The sequence below is a fragment of the Pinus tabuliformis genome, chromosome 7 (assembly GCF_031772625.1).
Source record: "Pinus tabuliformis cultivar Carrire ecotype Pingquan chromosome 7, CPIR1, whole genome shotgun sequence".
Taxonomy (NCBI): Eukaryota; Viridiplantae; Streptophyta; class Pinopsida; order Pinales; family Pinaceae; genus Pinus; species Pinus tabuliformis.
The window spans coordinates 174,122,581-174,148,095 of record NC_142293.1 but is presented as its reverse complement, the minus strand read 5'-3'; the positions used below and the strand labels follow the sequence as shown (position 1 = coordinate 174,148,095).

The window sequence follows — 25,515 nt, the reverse complement described above, 5'->3', positions numbered from 1 at the left end:
TCACATTTTGGCGTAGAAAATATAAATGAACAGTGGGCAGTTTTCGGCTTTTTGCGGGGAGGTGGTTTTCTAGGCCATCACACCACTTTTGGAGGGCAGGCGATATTTTTCGCGAGCACGCAATCTAGTCTAGGGCTGCAATGTAGCAAAACAACGCCCAAGCAAAACCGCGAATCTTGCGTGCTCTCAGGCTGCTATCAGTCGGACAATGAACCCACGTGATATGGATGTGCATTGTCGGATCTGGGGGTAGGAGATCAGACGGTTGTCGCATGGTTAAGATGCATGGAGGGAATTGGGAAAGGGAATTGCGGGGCCCAAGTTTTAATTACAAATATTTGTAATTAAATAGTAAATAAGGTAGGGATTAAATATAAGCGGCGTGTTTAATAAAGTGGGATGAGGGGTTATGTGGCGGGTTTCTTTTTTTAACTGCACCGAGGGTTGGTGGGTCAAAAGGGGTTGTCAGGAAATATGAAGCGAGGAGTTAATTAAATAATGCGGGGGGATAAAAACTTAGGATAAGGGGGTTTTATGGGTTTTTGAAGGGAAATAGGGCAATTAATAAGGGGGGAGTTAATATTTGCAATGGGGAATGGGTTTCACACTAGGGAAAAGGGGGTTGTGCGTAGGGGGATGATTTTTGAAGGGTAATTACTAGGGAAATGTGTGAAACCAAGGGGTAAGGGTCAAAATGAGGGGAAAAGGGGATTTATAAATGATAAAGGGATAATGGGGAAATTAGCAAATAAGCATGTGGGGGCATAGTGAAATGAAGGGAAATTAGTTAAACCAGCTTGTGAACATCTTTTCTTTCTCATAAATGCTCCTACACATGAAACATAGGATTAAGCATGATAAATGTGCTTTTGACTCAGCAACCTTGTACATTTGCAACTTTTCTTCTACCTACCCTTGATTTATCCTAGCATTTTTTCTTCACTTTATTGGGTGCATTTGAGCTTGCTGACCCTTTATTTCCTTTTCTTTTGACATGCAAACTATCTAATTCTAACCTTATAACTTCCAATGGCTCAGATTAAGTTGATGAGCTCATTTTTATTCTATACCTAACTACTGATCTGCCAAGATTAAACAATTTGGCTAGATCTTTATTATCTATCTATCAACATAAAATTTAAAGCATGAATAAGTCAAGATTAAGCTATTCGACCATCATGGATTGTGGCATTTGTGACATGTTGCACACAACCTTATTTGACATAGTAGAGTCTAAGAAGGAACTTGAATTGGAAGTTAGTCATCTTCAGATATTTGAGATGGAGACTGTTGATGTTAAAGTGCCAAGCCCTCCTTCATCCACACTTGATGTTGATTGTCAGATGGCTGCATATGACCATGAATCATCACATGTTATTGTTGCACCCAACTTTAAAAAGCATACCACTGGTATTGGATCCTAATTGTTGATAAAAATGGGATATACCGGTGGACTTGGGAAGAATGGACAGGAAATTGTTTTTCCTATTAACCATGTAGTGCAGACATCAAGAGAAGGTCTTAGATCCTATTGTTGCCTCATCACCTACATCAAACTATGAAGTGCTTGATAAACATATTGATGACATGGATGCTGATGTCATTCCAGATAAAAGTGTTGTGGCACCCAACTTTGATTCTGAATAAAAAAATTGAGCTATCTGCACACCCTCATCAGAAGAAATTACCCAAGCATCAACATTATTGGTCAATTAGTAGTCTTTATTTTAGATCATTACAAAAGAAACATGAAAGAATGAATCTTGGACTAGCACCAACTATCAAGATAGATTGTGGATGAATCAATGGATGGTCATGGCATAATTTGAACAAATTATTGAAGAATTCATATCATTATGTTGCATCAGTTGTTCATTGTTGATTTTCACTATTCCCTTAGTTGTGCTTCAGGGGGGGAATTTGCTGACAACGAAGACTGTTGATTCTTGCTCCTTTCGTAGTTATGTTTTAGGGGGGGCAGTTAGATGGTGACGAATATTGTTGTCGTTGATTTGTTGAAAATGATCATATTTTTTGTTTGATCAGTGTGATGATGACGGTGTTTAAACAACTTCAAGAGTGTTGTTGTACGACATTTTCCATACTTATAGGCCTCATTAGTTGTTTGTTGGTTGATGATGTTGCTTTTGTTTGAAGCCCTTGTCTCGATTCTTTCATTTTTTTGGAGAAGTTGACATTGTCTACCACCCTTGTGCCTCCACAACAATCCTACTTCAAAAATTGACCAACCTCATAAAGGTTTCATGGCTCTCATCCTCAAAATATTGGTACTTCAACATTTATTACTTCTTGATTGGAGCAGACCTATGTTCATGCCATTCAATGAATTGTTATGGGATCTACAATTTTAGCTCCATGATAATTTGAGCACTGACATCTTTCTCTCTTCTTCTTTTTTTTTTTTTTGGCGGGCGGGTAGGCGGGGGGGTTCCTATGGATTTTACTCTCTTTCTCCACTTTTGAGAGTTTGTACATGGGTACTTAGTCATACCTTGTTGTCGAGACCCATTATTTGTTTTCTTTTTTCTGTAGTTACTCCCTATGTTCTGCTTAAGGGGGGGGGGAGTATTAGAGTTGTCTTTTCCAATGCCTCATTTCCCTATGAACTAAGTATGGTGAGTTGTCAGCACACAAGGAGACTTGCATCTGTCTAGTTGTCATAGTTATCCTTATCCAACACTGGGCCTCCTCCATTGCTATATAATGGAAGTATTCTATGTACTTTTACATAAGATTGTGAGTAATAGAATACTCTTACATAGTCAAAATGGTGATAATGCTTGATTACGCATAGGAATCTGTCAGTTTTTGGCGAAGAGGGTTGGACAACAGGGTTACAATTAACCTCCCTTTTATTCATCAAAATTAAAAATATTCCTAATTATTTCACAGTTCTCAATCTAAATAAGATGCCTAAATAAAATGAATAACTATAAAAAATTGAAGTATATTAATGAAAATAAAAACTTAATTTCAAGAGAGACAAAAGCATAAGCTACAATGCGGAAAAGGCATTAAGCCTAAATTGTATTTTGTATTACAAATAATGATACATAATTCAGAAGATGAGGCATGGTATTATAGAATTGGCTAACAAACAACCAATTTGGCTAATTGGCTGAACTTCCTCTACAAGTTTCTCCACAATATCTCCATAAATGTCTCCACAAATATCTAAGCTAATTTTGTGTGATTTCATCTCTAACTTCTCTCATTATCCTCATTTTTAGTCATACGCAGACTTGTAAAGTAAGTCTACTTTCATTATGAATAATTTCATATTTTTTTATGAATTTTTCCTTTACACACCCTTTAATAAATGCTTAATCAACATTTACTTTGGACTTAATGATTGTTAATATATGTATGAGGCTAACATTCCCCCCCTCAATCATAAGTTCAAAGTAAGAACCTGGTACCATCTCCAAGTCTTCATGCTGAAACTATTGAGCTAATCCTCAATGAGGAACTGCTTGAAACAAACCACCAAAACTGGATGCCTAAAAACTCCAATATGAAGAGAGCACACCAAGAGAAGTGAATCAACTACAAGTCTGATACAACTCTAAAAATGCTTGACAATTCAATGTAATGCCAAACTGTAGTTCAGATGATCTATCTATCCTTTGCTTGGTCCAATGACCATCCAAGTGAACAAAAGAATGTCCACAAATGCTCTCAATCAACATCTTAATCACTTTCCCACTGGAAAATTTATGTTGTTGTCAAAACTTTGAGTATGAAAACCATCAATTCCCCCCTTTTCAAACTGAAAGGAGAGATCATAACCATCTGCATTTGTTTTGAAATCTACCCACTTTAGATGTAGGAGAGTTTCATTGTTGTACTCCCCCTTCCAAACACATGAGAGTATCATCTTCATTTGACTGTTGGCTACAATATCTGAGATTGAATTATGCGATAAAACATAAGCAAACATTTGAACACTCCCAATGATCAATACATGCATAATTGATCTTCAATTTGGCTGGTTGGTTTCGTTTGCAACATCTTTCTCACGAGTGGATTTTCTTGCCACAATGGTGACAAGGATGGAGATCAAAACAATGATCTTCCATATGACCTGTTCTTTGACAATGTTGGCATTTTGGTTTTTCTTCAACTTTCTCATTGATTTCGGATGTTGCTTGTTCAAGAAATCCACCACTGATGAACTTGATTGGTTTTGAATAATTCAAGATATGTAAGTTGTTGTCTTCTTTGTCATATCTTAAACCACATCGATTTTTGTTACATTGGACTTCTTCCCATAGTTTGATGATTGGCTTTGATCAAGAAGGTTGAACTTGATCATGGACAACTTCTACACTTGAAGTTGTATGGTTGAGTGGCTTGGAATCATCTTCATTGTTTGAAGTTGTGTTGTTGAATGGCTTAGAAACATGACTCTTCTGCTGCAGCTCATCACGTTATAGCTCTGATTCAAGTTGGAGAAATTAAACAGTCTCATGTGCCTGATGTATCTATGCTTTTTAATATCATCAAGGGTCGCTTTTCTGATTTTCATTGTGTCTTCAACAACGGATAATATCAAATTGTTTAGATACTCTAACAATTGAATACTTTTCTCAAGTTGAACTTGCTTGCTTGAACTCATGCTTGCTTGGTTTTAACGCTTGCTTGATTTTTCGAACTTGCTCGCTTGAACTTGTTTGCTTAAACTTTCTTTCTTGAATTTTACACTCGATCTTAGATTTGTTCTTTGCTTTGCTTCACTCACTTCATTTAACAAATTTAGGGTGTTGACTACCACCGAAAATGCACCCAAGTTAATGATTTGTTAATGAGTAGATGACAAGTTCAAATGAATTCTACCAAATATGACTTTAATGATTCAAGGTTTGGGTGTCGGGTTCAACCAAGAATGCACCTGATACAAATCAAATTAACTTACAAAGAAAATGATGATAATACAATTTAATTTCAATTTGATTTGACTCTTAAAAAGAATGGTTGCAAGTGCATTGTTGAAAAACTGATGTTGAATTGATGCAAATTTTGTTGATGTAGACTTTCCTTGAAATGTTGATGATTGCTTGAGTTTGTTCTTTGCAACTTCTTAATTGTGGGTGCTTGAAAAAATTTGTTTTGTTTATTTATCCTTACTTGTAGCTACTTGATTACATATGAGTAAACTCCTTGAGTGTATTGTAGAGTCATGATCCGGATTACCCACAGTTTCTAGTTCATTCTGCCAACGTTTCAAACCCCAAAGGGGGTCCATCATCAGGACAAATCAGATAGAAAATGAATGAAAGATTATTGAGACAAGGGAGCCTTGCGACCTGGATATAAATAAACCAAGAACCTTAATTTTGTAAGGGCCGATACATGATTTCTTATTTATTAATTAATTTCCTTATAATTTTATTTTATTTTTTTATTTTTTTTATTTTTTATTATAAAAGTTTTATAAAAACTTTTTAATTAATTATTTAATTATTCATTATTAGTTCAGGATTAATTATTTTCATCATGAATCCTTAATTGATTCAATCTTATTTAATTATATAATTAAATCAATAATTTAATTTAATATAATTAATTATATAATTAAACCATTAATTTAATTTAATATAATTAATTATATTAAATTAATTAATTAATTAATTAAATTAATTATATAATTAAATCATTAATTTAATTTAATATAATTAATTAATTAAATAAATTAATTAATTAATTAGTTTAAGTCAATTAATTAAGATTTAATTAATTTAATATAATTAATTATATAATTAAATCATTAATTTAATTTAATATAATTAATTAATTAATTAATTAATTTGTTTCTAATTTAATATAATTAATTATATGATTAAATCATTAATTTAATTTAATATAATTAATTAAATTAAATTAAATTAAATTACTTTGTTTTAATTAATTAATTAAACCTTCAAAATGAAAGACCCCTTTTTCTTTATGCTTCCAAGGGTCTAGAGGGGTTTATTTGTTTGACCATAGGAAGCCAATTTCCACTGATTTCACTCCCATTGTCCCTGTTGAGGTTCTGAGGGAATTTCATAATTTCAATGGCCTCTCTGATTTTTCTTTTATGATAGTTGTCCTCTCTAGCAATTACCTTGGCGTCTTCCAAACACACATGATGTTTGGTCTTGGACGAGTGCTCAGCAAGGGCTGATGTACGGGATCTTTCATTCTTTATGTCAGCAGCGTGCTCTTTAAGTCTTATTTTCAGAGACCGACCTGTTTCCCCAATATAACTCTTGCCACATGAGCAATCAATCTTGTACACACCCTTGAGTTATTGACGATCAATGTTATCCTTAACCGACCTCATCACTTGCCTTATCATTCCACATGTTGTAAACTGAGTGTCTATGTTATTCTTCCTTAAAATTTTTGCAATCTTATCTGTAACCCCTTGGATGAATGGAAGGTAAACTTTCCCATGATTTTCTTTCTTGTCTTTAGGGGGATGCTTAGAGAGGGCCCTATCCTGAGCCCTTCTTATAGCTCTCTTGATACTCCACTCCCTGTATCCAATGGTTTTGAAGACACTGGTTAAGTGATTAATCTCATCCTTTAGGTGATCAGGGTCAGAAATCCTGAAAGCCCTCCTTGAGTGTATTTTTGTATGATGAAAAATTGCAATTATAGTGTCAAAACTAGACACAAAATACCATAAGCCTCCAAACAGAAATTCACCATCACATGCCAACAAAGTGTACCTAAGATCGGGCCTTATTCATATTTCGGGCGGATCTAGGACACTTCAACACTAGCAAGAAAGATGTGTTTTTTATTAAATATTGGAGTACATAAGCTATCAATCTTCTCCTTTACAACATATTCATTGAAACTTCTCAAACAATAATAATGAAAATCTCACAAACCCTTGAAGCAACCTGTCTTCAAAATTGAATGGACATTGACTCAACTAGCAAAACGATTTTTCAAACCCTTATCACTCCAAAATTAAAACCCTTTCCTTACCCAACTTGACTTACGCATGAATTGAAACCTCCAAAGCTTTTATTTTCCATATCACCAAAGAATACAAGATATTTTATTACTTTTATGAAAAGTAATAAAATATATTTTCTTATGCCATTAAAAGTTGTGCATCACTTAATTTATAATATTTATGAACAACTACCCATATACCTTGAAGGAAGTGCATCAATCCTTTTTAGTTGGACTCCTTTTCATAGATGGAAATTGTATTTATTTACTTTGGCTTCTCTATTTTATGCAAGTCTTCCTTTAATGTCGATTTGTTTTAACCAAAATCTTTGGCTACCATGTATCGTTTATGAAGGAAATAAGTTTTTATAAACTTTTCAAAAGAAAAACCATTCTTCGCATTAAAATTACTTGAATCGTCATGCATCGATGCGGCTTCATAAGTCAACATTTCAGTATATTTAGGTATGTTTGAGAAAATTAGGCGTGCTTTCTGCCTAATTTGATGAAGTTTTCCGTAGGATTTGATGCCATAATTTTCATAGTCCACACTGAGTGCAACGCAGATGGACTTCACACTGCTAATTTGGCTACTCTTCTATGCACTAATCGCTTATCTTTCGCATACTTTCATCTTCAAAAAAATAAACACAACAACAAATCTGCACAGTTTCAACTCCTTGCAGCACAATGCTTTTCTCAATGCATCTTCTTAATTTTTTTGTGCAGGTGGCTTCCTCAACTTCACAATGTTGGTCACTCCACAATTGTGATTTATATAAAAACCAATGGAGGTGACCATATACCATGCATCATGTTGGAAAGGCAGAGGAGCTTAAACACAAATTCACACATAAAAAACACGAGTTGTGGCTCTTCTATTGATCACACAAAACTTGATTATTAAAATGAACCCGGTGAAGGGTATTTAAACCTTTTCGACTAGCGACTCACTAAAATATCTTGACATGCAACCACAAACTCAATTCGTCTATCACTTAAGTTGACTTAACTCAACACTCAGTTAACTGACTCTCTAATTTTATCCAACTCCTGAAGCGGGAGTAATTAGCTTATTTTAACACTCCCCCTTAATTACGACCACTAAACTAAAACTAACTCATAACAACTCAAACATGCCTGCTGGTTTATGTCTCAGCTAGGCTTACAAAACCCAAATTTCTTCTATGAAACTCAAACACATATTTTGCTAATGACTTAGTAAATATATCAATCAATTGATCACTAGATTTGCAAGGCTTCAAGTGAACTTCTCCATTGCTAACAAGTTATTTAATAAAGTGATACCTAGTATCAATATGCTTGCTCTTTTAATTAAACACACTCTTCTTGGATAGTGCAATCACTTAGGTGTTGTCACAATATATTTTTGTTGATCCTTATTGTTTCTGCTTGAGTCCATCAAATAATCTTCTTAGCCATACTGCTTGACATGTTGTTGATGTTGTTGCTACATATTATTCTTCTGCTGACGAAAGTGTTACAATGGGATGCTTCTTAGATGCCCATGAAATCACACCTGAACTAAGATGGAACACATAATCAAAAGTGCTCTTCCTATCATCCAAACTTCCTGCAAAATCACTATCTATGTATTTAATCAAATCCTTGTTTTCTATGTTTGCATACTTTATGCCACAATATCTAGAGGCTGCTATGTATCTCAGAATTATTTTTCCTGAACTCCAATGTGTGCCTTTTGGAGTCTCTATAAATCTAGAAAGCATACTCACTCCTTGCATAATATCCGGTCTTGTAGCCATGAGATACATGAGGCTGCTAACCAACCTTTTGAATAAAGTTGGATTGATATCCGATCCTTCATCATCCTTTCTTAACTTTGTACCTGTTGCAACTCATGTAGGGATAGGTTTGCAATTCTCCATCCTGAATCTTTTTAGCGAATCTCTAGCATATTTATTTTGACAAATAAAAATTCCCTTTTTAGATTTCTCAACTTCTATGCCAAGAAAATATTTCATGAGACCAAGATCTGTCATCTCAAATTCTTTTATCATGGCTGCTTTAAATCCATTTAACTCAAAATCACCTATAAAAATCATGTCATCAACTTATAAGAAAAGAATAAAAGATTGTCCATGTGCATTTACCTTTGTGTACAAGGTAGGCTGAATGTTGCTTCCGCAAAATCTATTCTTGATAATGTAGATGTCGATTCTGCTATACCAAGCTCTAGGTTCTTGCTTCAGTACATAGAGCACTTTCTTCAACCTGTAAACTTTATCTTCGTTACCTTCAACTTCATAACTTGGACGTTGTTGCACATAAATTTCTTCTTCTAGAATTCCATTCAAGAAAACTAATTTCACATCCATATGATATATTTTCCACTTTTTCTGAGCTGCTGTGGCTAGAACTTCTCTTAGAGTATCCAATCTAGCTACCAGAGCAAATGTTTCTCCAAAATCTATTCCCAGTTGCCGTCAGAATCCTTTTGCTAAAAATCATACTTTAAATCTATCAATTTCACCTTTCTCATTCAACTTTGTCTTGTACACCCACTTTATACCAATGATATTTTTGTACTTTGGTAAATAAACCAAATCCCATGTATCATTCTTTTCAATAGCTTCAATTTCTTCATCCATGGCTTAAACCCAATTTTCATCTCGGAATTCTTCTTCAAATGAAGAAGGTTGGAATGACAACAATGTAAAATTTGAACTAACATCCAAATCATCATAAATATCTTCCAGACTTCTCATATTTCTCTTACCATTACTTGATTCATCACCTGATTGACTGTTGGTAGAATCTCGATTTGTTGATCTGCTTGAAGATCCATGCTGATTTTAAAATCTTGGAGTCCTTGTTGGTGTGTCTCTATTTGGTGTCTTCACTTGTGATTCTTCCTGCTCCTTTTTTCTACATCATCTTCTTCCATTAGTGACACTTGTGCATCAACTGTTTTTTCTACAATCCCATTCCATGACTCTTTTTCTTTGAACACAAAATCCCTGCTAATTATGGTCTTCTTGGTGAGAGGGTTATACAATTTGTAAGCTTTTGATTGCTCACTATAACCAGTAAATATGCATTTTTCACTTTTATCATCCAATTTGCCTCTTCACTCTTTAAGCAGATGTGCATAAGCTACACATCCAAATATTCTGAGATGAGATACACTACAAGACATACCTGACCATGCTTGTTTTGGTACTCTGTTCCTCAGACTCTTTATAGGAAATTTGTTGATCACATAAATATCAAATGCAACTGCTTTTGCCCAATACTCATTAGACAAGTTTCTTCCTTTCAACATGCTTCTTGCCATGTTCATAATTGTCTTGTTCTTTCTCTTTGCTACACCATTCTACTACTGTGTGTACCTGGTTGTAAACTATCTTCTGATTCCATGTTGTTTGCAGTAATCATGGAATGTCTTTGAATCATATTCTCCACCATGATCTGACCTGAATACCTTGATTTGTCGATCACTTTGGTTCTCTGCTAAGGCTTTGAATTCTTTAAACCTTGCAAAAATTTCAGACTTCTGCTTCAAGAAGTAAACCCAAATCTTTCTGTTATAGTTATCAATGAAAGTGAGGAAGTAACTACTTCCACCAATTGACTATGTCCTCATAGGTTCACAGAAGTCTGTATGCATTAGCTCAAGAGGTTGCTTTTCTCGGTATGCAACTCGTTTTGGAAAACATTCACAGTGTTGCTTTCCCTAGATGCAACACTCGCAAGTACTAGCAGGTTCTTTGATGGGAGGTACTCCTCTGACCATCTGTTTCTACTGCAACAATATTAAACCAAAAAAGTGCAAGTGTCTAAACCAAAAGTGCCATAACTAATAATCATTAGAACATGCAACTGTAAAAGAACTGACTTGATCACTTTAATGCATAATTAGAGGAAAGAGTTTGTTCCTCATCATCTACACCTTTTCTATCAGCTGCTTTCTTGGGGACTTGTCATATATAACACACTCTTATCCTTGAAAGATAACTATGTATCCTTTCTGTGGCAATTGAGCAACACTTATGAAAGTATGTTTGAGATTAAAGACATAATATAGCTCTGAGATTGTCTTCGGCTCCCCTTGCTTGGTTATAATTTTGACCACTCCTTTGCCATCTATATCCACAATCTTTTCAATCCCCAACTTTACCTCTATCTTCATAGATTGATCCAAATTTTCAACCAAATTCTTTTTGCCTGTCATGTGGTTACTGAACCACTAGCTAATAGCCACACATTATCATAAGGTTCATGCAAGGTATGGAAAACTAGGAGCATGGAGTTAGTACTCTCGTTAGTGACATTAGCTCTTTGGTTCTCTTGATCAACTATCATCTTCGTGCAATCACGATCATAATGATCAAATTTATTGCAATAATAATATCTCACCTTTGATTTGTGAACTCTTTGATTATTGAGGAAGCTTCTGTTGATGCTTCCACTTTCATGTTCATGCTCTTCTCGGACATCTCTCTAACTACCATATCTTCTGCTTCATCCTTTGGCTCTCAATCTACTTCTGCCTCGACCTCTATCTCCTGAAATAAAAACCTGACTTTTGAAAGTGGTCTCTAAAGTGACATCCTTATTTCTTTCTATCTTTGCCTCATGTGATATAAGTGATCCCATCAACTCATCAACTTTAATGATGCCAAATCATTGGCTTCTTCTATGGTTGTTACCACAACATCAAATTTGGTTGACAAAGATTTGAGGACCTTCTCGGCCATTTTTTAATCTTTAATTTCCTCACCATAAAATTTTAACTGATTTACGATAGTCATGACCCGATTCATGAAAGAATCAAAGTCCTATGTTTCCTTCATCTGCAAACTTTCAAAATCTCTCCCAGTATTCTGCAACTTAACAATATTGAATTTGGCCATACCTTTATAGCTTGTCGCCGAAGTATCTCATGCTTCATTTGTTGATGACATGATCATAATCTTCTGAAACACTGCTCAATGCACTCCTTGCTGGATAAGATGCAACGTTTGCGCATTCTTCTTTTTGTCTCTCTTCAATTATTCCCTCTTTGCATTAGTGAGAGCTTGTTCTTCTGCTTCAACCTTAGGTTTTGGAAACCCAAACATCATGAGCCGCCATCTTAATGGCCCACACATCATAATCTTTCCATGTAAATAGTGAGAAATAAAGTTGCAAATCATCTTTCTTCAAAAAATAATATCCCTTATTAAATTTTACTAATTTTTTTTTAATATATTTTATTAAAAAACTTTATAAAAAATCTCTTTTATTAAAAAACTTTATAAAAAATCTCCTCTTAAAAAAAACTTTTTTAAAGTCCTTTCTAAAAGGACTTCAAAACAAACACTTTCATAAAACACACGTACGTATTATGGAAAAACTTTGATATTAAACCACCACAACTTAAATTATAATTTTAAATTTTTCAAAAAGGAATCGTCCACGTGAGCCACGTGATTTGATTTCGGTCCACCAGAATTAATGCATACGGGCCCTTTGTTAACACTTCACGGGTTTTTTTATAGGGCTTATAACCGTTGAATCCGTATGAACGGCCTGGCACTCCCCACTGTATAGAAACTGCGCACATAACATTCATGTAAATTGCATTGTTTTGTATGAATTAAGTTTGAAATTTGGGCACTTTTTAACAGTTTAATAAATTCGTAACTTAATTTTAAAAAAAAATAAAAGGGTTTTTTTTGTTTTTTTATTGGGTCTGTAATTGATGTTTTGATTTTGTTATTTTTTATCAACTTTGATACTAATTTATTGGAAAGACAAAAAAAAGCTTAAACGTATAAAATATTTTGACATTACTTAATTATATTTGATTTAACACTTAGAACTTATTTTAACATTTATTTTGCCGAAACCATTATTAAGAACTACTTCAACTTGAAAATCTGTGTTTCATTTTGTTTCTTTGACTTCTAACATTGTTTTAAAGGTGAAGAGAGGTAAGGAGTCGGTAACTGATGACGATCACATCCATCTCACACAAACACCCAAACCACTCTAAGATGGAATTGTTGTCTCACTTCTAGCCATATAAAACAACTTATAACCACCGTATAAAATCTATGGTTCTATTGCACCACGATGGTTTCCACACGAGTCAACAAGAACTCGATCACTTCACACATAAATCTGTTAAGTGTGAAGCCAAATTCATGGAGGATTCTAGATCAGATCTTTCTAGATCTCCAGGATTCTAGATCTTTCTACACCGCCATTAGTTTCTAGAATCACATGCGGGATTCTAGATCCTCCTACACCGCCAGTGGTTTCTAGATCATTCCAGATCTCCATATGAATCACATACAGGATTCTAGATCCTTCTTCTGCCTCTATAAATTTGTAATTTTTCTGGCCAAGGAAAGCAAGCCAAGGCCCAAGCCTGTTATGTAATGCAAAGTGATTTCTGTTCTCCAGTGATTGTTTTATCTATTCCGCTATTTCTGACTGAGTAATCTTGTTGTTTCTCCATTTGTCTGTCTCTGTGAATTATTCTCTGCTATTGCCGTAAGTCTCTGAGTATAAATCCACTATGTGTTATGTATGTTGTGGTCTAACAACTGATATCGGGGCCAAGTTCAAATATCCATGGTGCAAGCCGCTTAGTGTCATTGCCTTGCTTTGGCAACGTTCGTTAAAACATTGGTTGTTACTCTTGGAGCTGTTGAAGGATCTGTTGAGGAAATCGCTGAGGAACACTGGAACTAAAAGACAGTTGTTGCAAGAAAAACAAGGTCGTGGACTTATGTTGAAATGTGTTTCTGGAGTTTGAAAAGTGGAGATCCATGGAGATTGGAGTTGAAACGTTGTGTTCGTAAGTTTTTTTTACATCAAGCTTGCACGTAAAGTTTTTTCTCAAACCAACATATGTATGTGTGAAATGTGAAAAGGTTAAAACATTATATATGTTTCTACATTTATTATGAAACATATATAATTATATGTTGGAATTTTGAAAAGTATATTTTAAAAAGGAGCAGGAATTTTGAAAAGGGTATTTTAAAAGGAAGAAGGTGCATTGGTCATGGCCAAAGGACCCAAGATAGGAACATTATACACATTGAAGACACTGATAGGAAAATCGGATTTGGTTGCTATCACAAAAGAAGGAAATTCAGTAGATCTGTGGCATAAGCGTTTGGGTCACATGAGCGAGAAAGGCTTAAAAATCCTTGTTGATAAAAATTTATTGTCAGGTTTGAAATCCTACAATCTTGATCTTTGTGAGCATTGTATATATGGTAGACAAAGAAAGGTTTCATTCCTTAGAGGTGGCCATGACAGATAGAAAAATGTGTTAGAATTGGTACACTCAGATGTGTTTGGGCTTGTTAACATCAAATCATTAGGTGGAGCATCATATTTTGTAACATTTATAGATGATGCATACAGAAAGGTTTGGGCATATCCTATGAAAAATAAAAGTGAAGTGTTTGGAATATTTCAAAAATTCCATGTTGTTGTTGAAAGAGAGACTAACAAATTGCTAAAGTGTTTAAGAACAGATAATGGTGGAGAATATTGCTCAAATGCATTTAAGGAATATTGTAACAGGTTTGGCATAAAGCATGAGAAGACTATGCCTGGTACTCCTCAACAAAATGGTGTCGCAGAAAGGATGAATCACACCATTATGGAAAAGGTGCGAAGTATGTTGTCCAATTCTAGTTTGGAGAAGAATTTTTGGGTTGAAGCAGTCAGGACCACTTGCTACCTCATAAATAGATCTCCAAGTACAACCTTGGATTGCGGTATCCCTGAAGAAGTTTGGACTGGTAAGAATTTGAATTATTTTCACTTGAAAATCTTTGGATGTGATGCATTTGTACATATTCCCAAAGAAAATAGAACTAAGCTAGATGATAAATCTATGAAATGCATTTTTTTGGGATATGCGGATGAAGATCTTGGTTATCGTCTATGGGATCCAGTCAAACATAAAATTATTAGAAGCAGGGATGTTATATTTAATGAGTCAGAAGTGTTCAAGAGGACCGTAGTGAGTTGGAGGTCAAGAAGGTTATTGACAGGTTTGAAGAGCAACAGGAAAACATACCACCAATAAAAGAAAATGAACAGCAAATTCAGGAGCATGAAAAACAACAAGTGGAAAATAATGAACAACAAGAAGAACGAATCTTGCAGGAACCTTTACAGGAGATTCAACCTGATAATGCACCACCACAGTTGGTTTGCAGATCTTATAGGCCTCATAAGCCTTCACAAAGGTATCCTCCTTCAAATTATATTTTGTTGACTGATGAAGGTGAACCTAATTGTTTTCAAGAAGCCTGTAAAGTCGAGCACAGTAAAGAATGGAACAAAGCAATGGAAGAAGAAATGAACTCTTTGCAGGAAAATAAAACTTGGGAGTTGGTAAACCTCCCAAAGGTAGAAAGGCTTTACAAAACAAATGGGTGTACAGGATTAAGCATGAAGGTGACGAAAAGAAGGAGAGGTATAAAGCAAGACTGGTGGTGAAAGGTTTTGCCCAAAAAAAAGGTATTGACTTCGCTAAAATTTTCTCACTTGTTGTTAAAATGTCATCCATTAGAGTCATTCTTGGTCTAGTTGCTGCTTTAGACCTAGAATGTGAACAGTTAGATGTAAAAACTGCTTTCCTTTATGGTGAATTGGAGGAAGAAATTTGTATGGAGCAGCTATAAGGCTTCATAGAAAAAGGCAAAGAAGGCCTTGTTTGTAGTTTGAAGAAGAGTCTCTATGGGTTGAAATAGGCACCTCGACAATGGTATAATAAATTTGATTCATTCATGTTGGAACATGGTTTTCAAAGGTTGGAAGCTGACCATTGTGTCTATATCAAGAGGTATGATCAAGGAAAGTATATCATATTATATTATTGTTATATGTGGATGACATGTTGATTGTTGGGCATGATAAGTATAAGATCAATAGGTTGAAGAAAGATTTTGTTAGAAAATTTGCAATGAAGGATTTGGGACCAGCACAACAGATATTGGGCATGCGGATTATGCATGACAGGAAAAACAAAAGGATGTGGCTATCACAGGAAAAATATATCAAGAAGGTGCTTGACAGGTTTAATATGAAAGATGCCAAGCCAGTTGGTACACCACTTGCAACCCACTTCAAGCTGAGTACTAAATTATGTCCTAGTAATGACAAAGAGAAAGAAGAGATGAGCAGAATTCCTTATGCTTCAGCAGTTGGCAGCTTAATGTATGCCATGGTATGCACATGACCAGACATTGCATATTCAGTGGGAGTAGTGAGCAGGTTCCTTACCAATCTAGGCAAACAACATTGACAAGCAGTAAAATAGATTTTAAGGTATCTCAAGGGTACTAGTCATTATTGTTTATGTTTTGGTCATGATGAGACTGTGCTTGAAGGATTTACAGATGCGGATATGGCTGGAGATATGGATACTAGAAAGTCCACTATAGGTTATTTTTATGCATTTGTAGGTGCAACAGTATCTTGGGTGTCAAGGCTACAAAGAATAGTAGCCCTCTCTACAACAGAAGCAGAGTACATAGCTGTAACAGAAGCTTGTAAAGAGTTGTTGTGGATGCAGCGATTCCTAGGAGAGACAGGAATAAAGTAGGACAAGTATGTGTTATATTGTGATAGTCAGAGTGCTATTCACTTGGCGAAAAACTCAGCATTTCATTCAAAAACCAAGCACATTTACTTAAGGTACCATTGGATTCGGCATGTGTTGGAGGAAGAACAGTTATCCTTGGAAAAGATCCATACAAATAGAAACCCTGTTGATATGCTCACTAAGATTCTACCACAAAATAAACATGAGTTATGTAGAGGCATGGTAGGACTCGGTGTGACTTGATAACTCTTATTTGGCTTCAAGTGGGAGAATGTTAAGTGTGAAGCCAAATTCACGGAGGATTCTAGATCTGATCTTTCTAGATCTCCAGGATTCTAGATCTTTCTACACCGCCGTTAGTTTCTAGAATCACATGCAGGATTCTAGATCCTCCTACACCGCCAATAGTTTCTAGATCATTCTAGATCTCCATCTGAATCACATACAAGATTCTAGATCCTTCTTCTGCCTCTATAAATTTGTAATTTCTCTGGCCAAGGAAAGTAAGCCAAGGCCCAAGGCTGTTATGTAATGCAAAGTGATTTCTGTTCTCCAGTGATTGTTTTATCTATTCCGCTATTTCTGACTGAGTAATCTTGTTGTTTCTCCATTTGTCCGTCTCTATGAATTATTCTCTGCTATTGCCGTAAGTCTCTAAGTATAAATCCGCTGTGTGTTATGTATGCCCTGGTCTAACAAAATCAATTATTGAATATGAATTTATTCAAAACACATCCAAAATTCAATCACTCGCAATTAAGCACATAACGTCAATGAATTGTTGTTCACACTGGAATGCCTCATTATTATAACCAATAATGCCATGTACAAAACATAACAAAAATAATGAATACTCCTGTTGACAATGTAATTTCAAACCTCACAGATTTGAGAAATTTTGAAGGTATTGGACCTTCAAAATGAGATTTGGCTTTTCCACCATAAGTCTAAAAAAAGGAATGGTGCACAATGGGAAATAGAGACTGATAATTACCCAAGGAAAATCTAGATTTGCCTTGCTAAAAAATTGGATACACGCACAAGTGAAAACCAGTCATTAAAATAACACCATTAGTAAGTGTTCTCCGCTTAGATTGAAACATTTTGTTTTGTTTTTTATTTTTAAATGTTTAAATAATGAGTAAGGCCGTATTTATAGAATTCCCGTGAATTTTCTTGGGTGGAAATATTAATTTCAATCACTACTTTAAATAAACTAAACACCATACTTGCTTAGTCAACTATTGCATGGTTGTGATTTTGTTTGTAGGTGAAACTCTAAAGTTAGAATAGAAGTACATTGCTGACCATTCCGCAACATAGTAGATAGATTAATGCATTTAATAAATTTTGGTAAATAGATGTGGGCAAACATTTACTCAACGACTGTTGCCCACACTCCTTGCGCACACTCCACAACAACTGCAAGTTCAGAAAACCATTTACTATGTAAAATTGCCTATGTTGTGTATTAATTATTTGTTGTCTCATGTATTAATGTCAAATTTGTATTTTGAGATAAATATGGATGTAAAAGTCATTTGTAAAGTGGGGGCAAGTTAGAGAGCTAGACTCTGTGAGGTAGTGAGGATGTTGAGATAAATATGGATGTAAAAGTCATTTGTAAATTGGGGGCAAGTTAGAGAGCTGTGAGGTAGTGAGGAGAAAATTGTGGAAGAAATATTGGTGGGCCGCGTGAAAACCAATTTCACTGAGTTTTACAGACATTTACTCCGCAACCCAGTGATAGATCATAGTAAGTGTTTTGTATTTTCACTTGGAGTTGCAGCCTCCATTTATCTTGTGAATGAATTTCCTTATGTTTTAACATATAATATAAAGTGTGGCTTGTTCATGGTATTAATGTTTCACAAGTTGATTTACCACAACATTTTTTGTTTCTGTGTTTTATTAAGCCCTTGTGTAGTTGCGATTTCCTTGCCACAACTGAAGTTAACTTCATCTCAATGGAATTTTGAGTTGAGATTCCTCTCCTCTACCCCGTGAATTTTTTCTAACATGTCTGTTAGTGGAAAAACAAGTGTTTTTACTAGATGCTAAATTTTTTTTGAGGACATGTTGTTTTTTAGCATTTTTACCAGCAAGTAGAATTTTTTTTTTTTACACCCTGAAATGGAAACATCAAGTACAAACTTGACTAATCCTCAGATACCTCAGTTTAATGCAAAAAATTATGATTATTAGGCTATTATAATGAAAGGCCTGTTTTCTTCTCAAGACATTTGGGATTTGGTGGAGAATGGTTTTCAAGAACCAACAGATGCAAGAACATACAATGCCTTATCTCAAGTAGAAAGAGATTTGTGAAGGGACAACATGAATAAGGATTCAAAAGCCCTGTTTTATATTTTTCAAGCAGTTTATGAAAGTATTTTCCCAAGGGTTGCAGTAGCAACGAAGTCCAAGCAAGCCTGAGACACCCTCCAGACAGCCTACCAAAGAATGGAAAAAGTGAAGCAAAGCTGCAAATGTTGAGAAGAGACTTTGAAACACTTTGTATGAAAGAGACTGAGAATGTGGACTCATTTTTTATACATGTAATTGGGTTGGTGACGCAAATCAGGTCTCATGGTGAGACACTTGGGGAAAGGAGAATAGTTGAGAAAGTTTTGAGAAGCCTACTAGCAAGGTTTGATGCCATTGTTGTGTCCATAGAAGAGACAAAGGATCTCTCACAATTCTCAGTGGATGAACTTCATGGATCACTGGTTTATCATGAACATAGATTGAATAGAGCAACAAGCTCCTCATTGGAGCATGCCTTCAAGACAAAAGTTTCATTTGGTTAAGGTAGAGGCAGAGGAAGAGGAAGAAGCCCACCCAGAGGTGGAAAAAGCGGCCCTTCAAGCTCAGGTGGAAGGGTCAACAATCAAATTCCAAGCAATGCCCAAGCCAAAATCAAGCACAAGGTCAGAGGTATGATAAATCTCAAGTTCAATGTCATTACTGTAAGAAGTATGGTCATTATGCAAATGAATGTAGAAAGAAGCAATATGACATTATTAGCAAACCAAATGTAAATTTCAGAAAAGAAAATCAGAACCATGATAGCATGTTTTTAGCTTGTATTGTAGCACAATAAAAACAAAGTGATATATGGTATCTAGATTCAGGGTGTAATAATCACATGTCAGGGAACATAGAAATGTTTTCCAATCTAGATGAAAGTGTGAAATCCGAAGTGATATTAGGGACTGATAGAAAATTCTTTGTCATGGGAAAAGGAAGAGTTAATATCCTAACAAAGAAGGGGGAGAAGAAGTACATCTCAGATGTTTACTTTGTCCCTGGTTTAAAGTATAACCTCATACGCATTAGACAGCTCATGCAAAAGGGCTACAATGTCTTTTTCAAAAATGATGAGTGCACAATTTTAGATAGGCCTCCAAGCAGACAGCTGATTACAAAGGTTCAGATGACAAACAATCAAATGTTTCCCCTAAAAATAAGATCAGATTTGGAGAGAGAAGGTGCTCAAACACAACTCTCAATGAACTCACAAGAGAATGAAAGAAAAGATGCAGCTGTCACACAAGTAAACTTTCTAGCAGAGGTAAAAGATGAAAATTAGTTATGGCATTTGAGATTTCGACATCTCAACTTTGGAGGTTTGAATTTGCTGCATAGGAAAGACATGGTGAAGGGTTTACCACTCATAGAAAAACTGGACAACCTATGTGAAGGATGTATCTTGGGCAAGCAACATAGAAAGACATTTCCAACAGGAAAGTCAGTGAGGGAAAAGGCACCTTTGGAGATTTTCCACTCAGATTTATGTGACAACCACTATTTATTGATCTTCACAGATGACTACAAAGGGAAGACATGCGTTTATCTCCTAAAACAGAAAAGTGAAGTGTTTGAGTGCTTTCGTCAATACAAAGCTGTTGTGGAAAAGCAAAGTGGACACTACATCAAAGTCCTCAGGACTGACAAAGGTGGCGAATACATCTCAAATGATTTCCTATGTTTTTGTAGGGAACATGGAATTCACAAGCAATTTACAACAAGATATACACCACAACAAAATGGAGTGGCGGAAAGGAAGAATATGACCATTATGGAGATGGCAAGGAGTATGTTGAAGGAAAAACATTTTCCAAATGATTATTGGGCTGAAGTTATCGCTTGTGCAACACATATATTGAATAGATGTCTAACCAAAAGCGTCCAAAACGTAGTTCTTGAAGAGGCATGGAGTGGAATAAATCATAGTGTCAGTCACATGAGAGTCTTTGGTTGTGTGGCGTATCCACATGTCCTGGATGAGTTGAGGAAGAAGTTGGAAAACAAGGGAGATAAATGAATATTTGTTGGATATAGTGATGAATCCAAGGCATACAAGCTCTACAATCCATCAACCAAGAAAGTCATAATCAACAGAGATGTGCAGTTCATAGAGGAGGAAGCATGGGATGGAAGTTTAGAGAAGACAATCAATGTGAAAGTATGTATACCACATGAAGATAGAGGAATTGATAACAGGAAGTTATTCCTCAACGGTGACTCCCTCTACACAGAGATGTGCAATTCATAGAGGAGGAAGCATGGGATGGAAGTTTAGAGAAGACAATCAATGTGAAAGTATGTATACCATATGAAGACAAAGAGGAATTGATAGCAAGAAGTAATTCCTCAACAGTGACTCCCTCTACACCTATTCAAATGCAACAAAGAAGACAACAAGCAACATCGTCAACAAATAATAGGACAATGTCGCACAGTCAAGCAATTGTTTCTCCAAGCACGCGGCAAAGCGCAACACCAAGTGACATGTCAAACCCATCTTCAGCAAGCACAAGAAGACTAAGATTCAGAAATGTAAATGAGATCTATGAGCAAGATGAAGCTGATAGTAACATTGGTTTGAATTCTTTGTTTGCTTTGTTTTTTCATGTAGATGACCCAATCCATTTTGAGGATGTAGTTAAAGAAGAAAAATGGGTTGTGGCAATAGAGGAAGAAATAGAAGCAATTAAAAGGAATGACACATGGGAGTTAGTGGACTTGCCGCAAGGAAAACAAGTCATTGGGGTGAAGTGGGTCTATAAGACCAAAAGCAAAATTGAAGGAAAGATTGAAAGGCACAAGGCAAGGCTTGTTGTCAAAGGATACAAGCAGCATCATGGAAGAGATTATTTGGAGACATTTGCGCCAGTCACGAGGATGGAGACAGTGCGTACAGTTGTGGCAATTGCCGCACAACATAAATGGAAAGTGTATCAAATAGACATAAAAACAATGTTCTTGAATGGAGTGCTGAAAGAGGAAGTGTATGTTGCGAAACCGCCTGGTTATGAGGTAGAAGACAAAGAAGACAAAGTGTAGTGGTTGAGGAAAGCTCTTTATGGGCTGAAAAAAGCACCACGTGCATGGTACAATAGGATAGATGCCTATTTGTTGGACAATGGTTTTGACAAATGTGACAGTGAACCTACTCTCTACATCAGAGAGAGTGATGGTAAGATTCTTATTGTCATCTTATATGTAGATGATTTGATCTTTTCAGGTAGTGATGATTTACTCATCGCTGATTTCAAACAAGTCATGAAGAATGAATTTGAAATGTCTGACTTGGGGTTGTTAAGGTATCTTTTTGGAATAGAAGTAAAGAAAACAGAAACTGACATTTTTATCTCTCAAGCAAAGTATGTAGCAGACATTTTGGAGAGGTTTAATATGCAAAACAGTAAGCTCGCACCAACTCCAATTGTCATGGGGTTGAAGTTGAGCAAAGAAGATCGTAGTAGTAATGTCAACCTGACATTATACAAAAGTATGATAGGCAGCTGGATGCATTTGACTGCCACTAGGCTGGATATAATGTATGCAGTGAGTTTGGTGTCGAGTTTCATGGAGACACCCAAGGAGACACATTGGCAAGCAGCGAAAATGATTCTAAGGTATGTCAATGGGACAAAATAGTATGGCGTTTTGTACACCGTAACAAGTGATTTCAGGCTGGTTGGTTGCACTAACAATGATTGGGCAGGAAGTGTCGATGAAAGAAAGAGCACATCAGGATATGTTTTTCATTTGGGTTCTGCAGCCATTTCATGGGCCTCTAATAAGCAGCCAATATTATCACTGTCAATGCAAAAGCTAAATATGTCGTTGCAACAGCAACAGCGTGTCAGGCAATTTGGATGAGAAGGATCTTCGCCACGACCAAGTGAGAACTACAACTATTTTTTGCAACAATACATCAACAATTTCATTATCAAAGAATTCTGTTTTTCACAAGAGGACTAAGCATATTGATGCTAAATATCATTTTATCAAAGAGTTGATTAACAACGATGAAATTATGTTGTAGCACTACAGGTCACAGGAACAATTTGCCGATATTTTCACAAAGCCATTGGCACGTGAAAGTTTTGTTTATCTCAGAGACTGTTTGAGAATTGTCAATGGTGCAGTTGTTATTAAGGGGGTGTTGGAAATATTAATCCCAACCACCGCCTTAAACAAATTGACAAAAATGATGCTTGCCTAGTCAACTATTGAACAATTGCGATTTTGTTTGCAGGTGAAATCACTGAAGTCAGAACAGAAGTATGTCGTTGACCATTCCGGAACACAACAGAGAATTTAAGGCATTTAATAAATTCTGATAAATAGATATGGGCAAACATTTACTTCACCACTGTTGCCAACACTCCACAACACTTGCATGTTGCCAACACTCCACAACACTTGCAAGTTCGTAAAACCATTTACTATGTAAAATTGTCCATGTTGCATATTAATTATTTGCTCTGTCATATATTGATGTTAAATTTGTATGTTGAGATAAATATAGATGTAAAAGTCTTCTGTAAAGTGGGAACAAGTTAGAGAGCAGAAGTCTCTAAAGTAGTAAGGAAATATTGGATTTTCTCTTCCAATTAGGAACATGCGTGACCCTTCTATTCTAAAGTGGTTCTCCTCTTTACAACACAAGTGTCACACTCAGCCATGGCGCAAGAAACCTCTATCCTACATTGCCATAGGCAATCGACTATCACATGAACTATCAAGACATGCCCAAGAACTGACAATTATCTTCCCTTTGAAACATGAGATCCCACTTGCTATGGAACTGTTGAAATAGATCCCTTATCATTATGATCAAGTGCACCGAACCACTCATACGTAGAAACTATTTCACGCAGTGTTCTTGCACATTCTCCAACGATAATTAGCTTTCCCAAACATAAATTTTCACCTGGAGTTTTGGACTTAATGTTTTGTTCAAAAGGGCAAGACATGCAGACTTTCTGTCCAGCAACCAACACACAAATACACACAAATGGAGGCAACGGACACAGGGATATGCTGTGATTCCTACTCCCTGAATTTTCTATTAATTAAATCATCTTCCCTATGTTTAAAAAACATCTGAACTGTCCATCGGGAACACTTACAAGCCGGGGATCTCATGCCTCTGATCTACTCCAGAAGGTATGCACTCGAACTCGCGGTTACTCTACATTTCTTCCATCAAAGATCTCACACGCTCATAATCTTCCATGGAAACTACCATGGATCCCGGACTTTCTTTGTTCCGATACCAATTGAAGTTTATTAATAAAAATAAGAACTTAATTTCAAGAGAGACAAAAACATACGCTACATGGCCGGAGGAAAAGGCATTAAGCCTTTGTGTATTACCAATAATGATACATAATTCACAAATAGGTTTATAGAATTGAGGTTTTCATAACAAACCATCAATTTGGTTAATTTTTTTTCATAAATTTAGGGTTATATGCAAATTCTGTAGAATACTGTGCTGGATTTGTGCCCTCAAAAAACACTTCAAATATTAGAGCTCATGTGCTCAGAAAAGAGGGAAAGAAAGAACGAAAACGGGGAAATGCTGTGAATGTTTACCACAGGTGGTAGATGCTCTGGGCTTGAATGTAAACTCTGTTCTCATACCTTAAGCGTAATCCCAAATAGCGGTGGCGAGGAGTGGATCGATAATTATATTCTATTAAACAATATTATATCTCAGTGTTCACAGCTGACTATAAATGGCATAGGAGAATAAAGATGAAGTTATGACGCGTAGGCAACTTCAGAAATCATACCTTCAGCATTTAATATGCCTTTACTCCCATTGTTTTTGCTATCTTGAATGAAGAATATTTTTCAATTCCGAGCATCATTTATTGTTGTCTTGGATTCTACAAAGACTTCTAGTGGTAAGTTGTAACTCTGTGCGTTCATGCTTTAATTGAATGGCATCCAGTTAAATATTTTGCATGGCGGTCTGATTTCTTTCTACTTCAAAATATTTGCAGCTCGTGTCCTCTCCAAGGCGATCCTGTTTTTGATTCTATGTTACAGCGACGAGGTGGAAAATAACAACTCTACGATGGAAAAATGAACGCTATGTCACTTAAAAGAGAGTGAACGCTTTTATGAGGGCTGTTTTAGAGATCCAGGAAGGCTATTTTAGAGATTCGTGAAGCCACGTATTCATTATTTGTTGATAATGTATTTATTGAATGGATACCTTGTTAAAGACTGAGCACTTTCATTCTCTGCTTCATTCATTGAGCAACGTCTCAACTTCTCATTTTCCAAGCCATGCCTTATGTTTCAATGGTTGCTAACCCTTTCGTACAATGGTGACATTTTTAAAATTGATTTGCCCGGGTTTATGTACTGAATGCATTTGGAACCCGGATAGATTTTTTCCAATAATGTTTGAATTCTCTTTGGTTTATCTACTGAGGAGAGATTTTACGAGCAAAATTTATCGTTAATTCGTAATATATGGTCGTATGTCGATTCATTTTAGCTAAATTTGTTATGATAAAATTAGTAAAGTTCTGCGTAAATCAAAGGAAAAATGGCGCCATACCATTCTAAAGGTGGCAGAGAGAGTTTGTCTTGGCAGCTAGCCCATGCAGAGAATAGCATATTCA

At 35.7% G+C, this 25,515-nt stretch overlaps 1 protein-coding gene across 1 annotated transcript in view; it reads left to right on the top strand.

The window, feature by feature from the left end:
- The window catches only part of LOC149246395 (cysteine-rich receptor-like protein kinase 10), a 40,078-nt gene extending 14,826 nt beyond the window's left edge, over positions 1–25,252 (top strand). Inside the window, exon 6 of the mRNA XM_089455682.1 lies at positions 24,886–25,252. Within this exon, the coding sequence (XP_089311808.1) occupies positions 24,886–24,918 (33 nt within the window). The 3' untranslated portion in view covers positions 24,919–25,252. The remainder of the gene's footprint in view (positions 1–24,885) is intronic.
- The last annotated feature ends 263 nt before the right edge of the window (positions 25,253–25,515 follow it).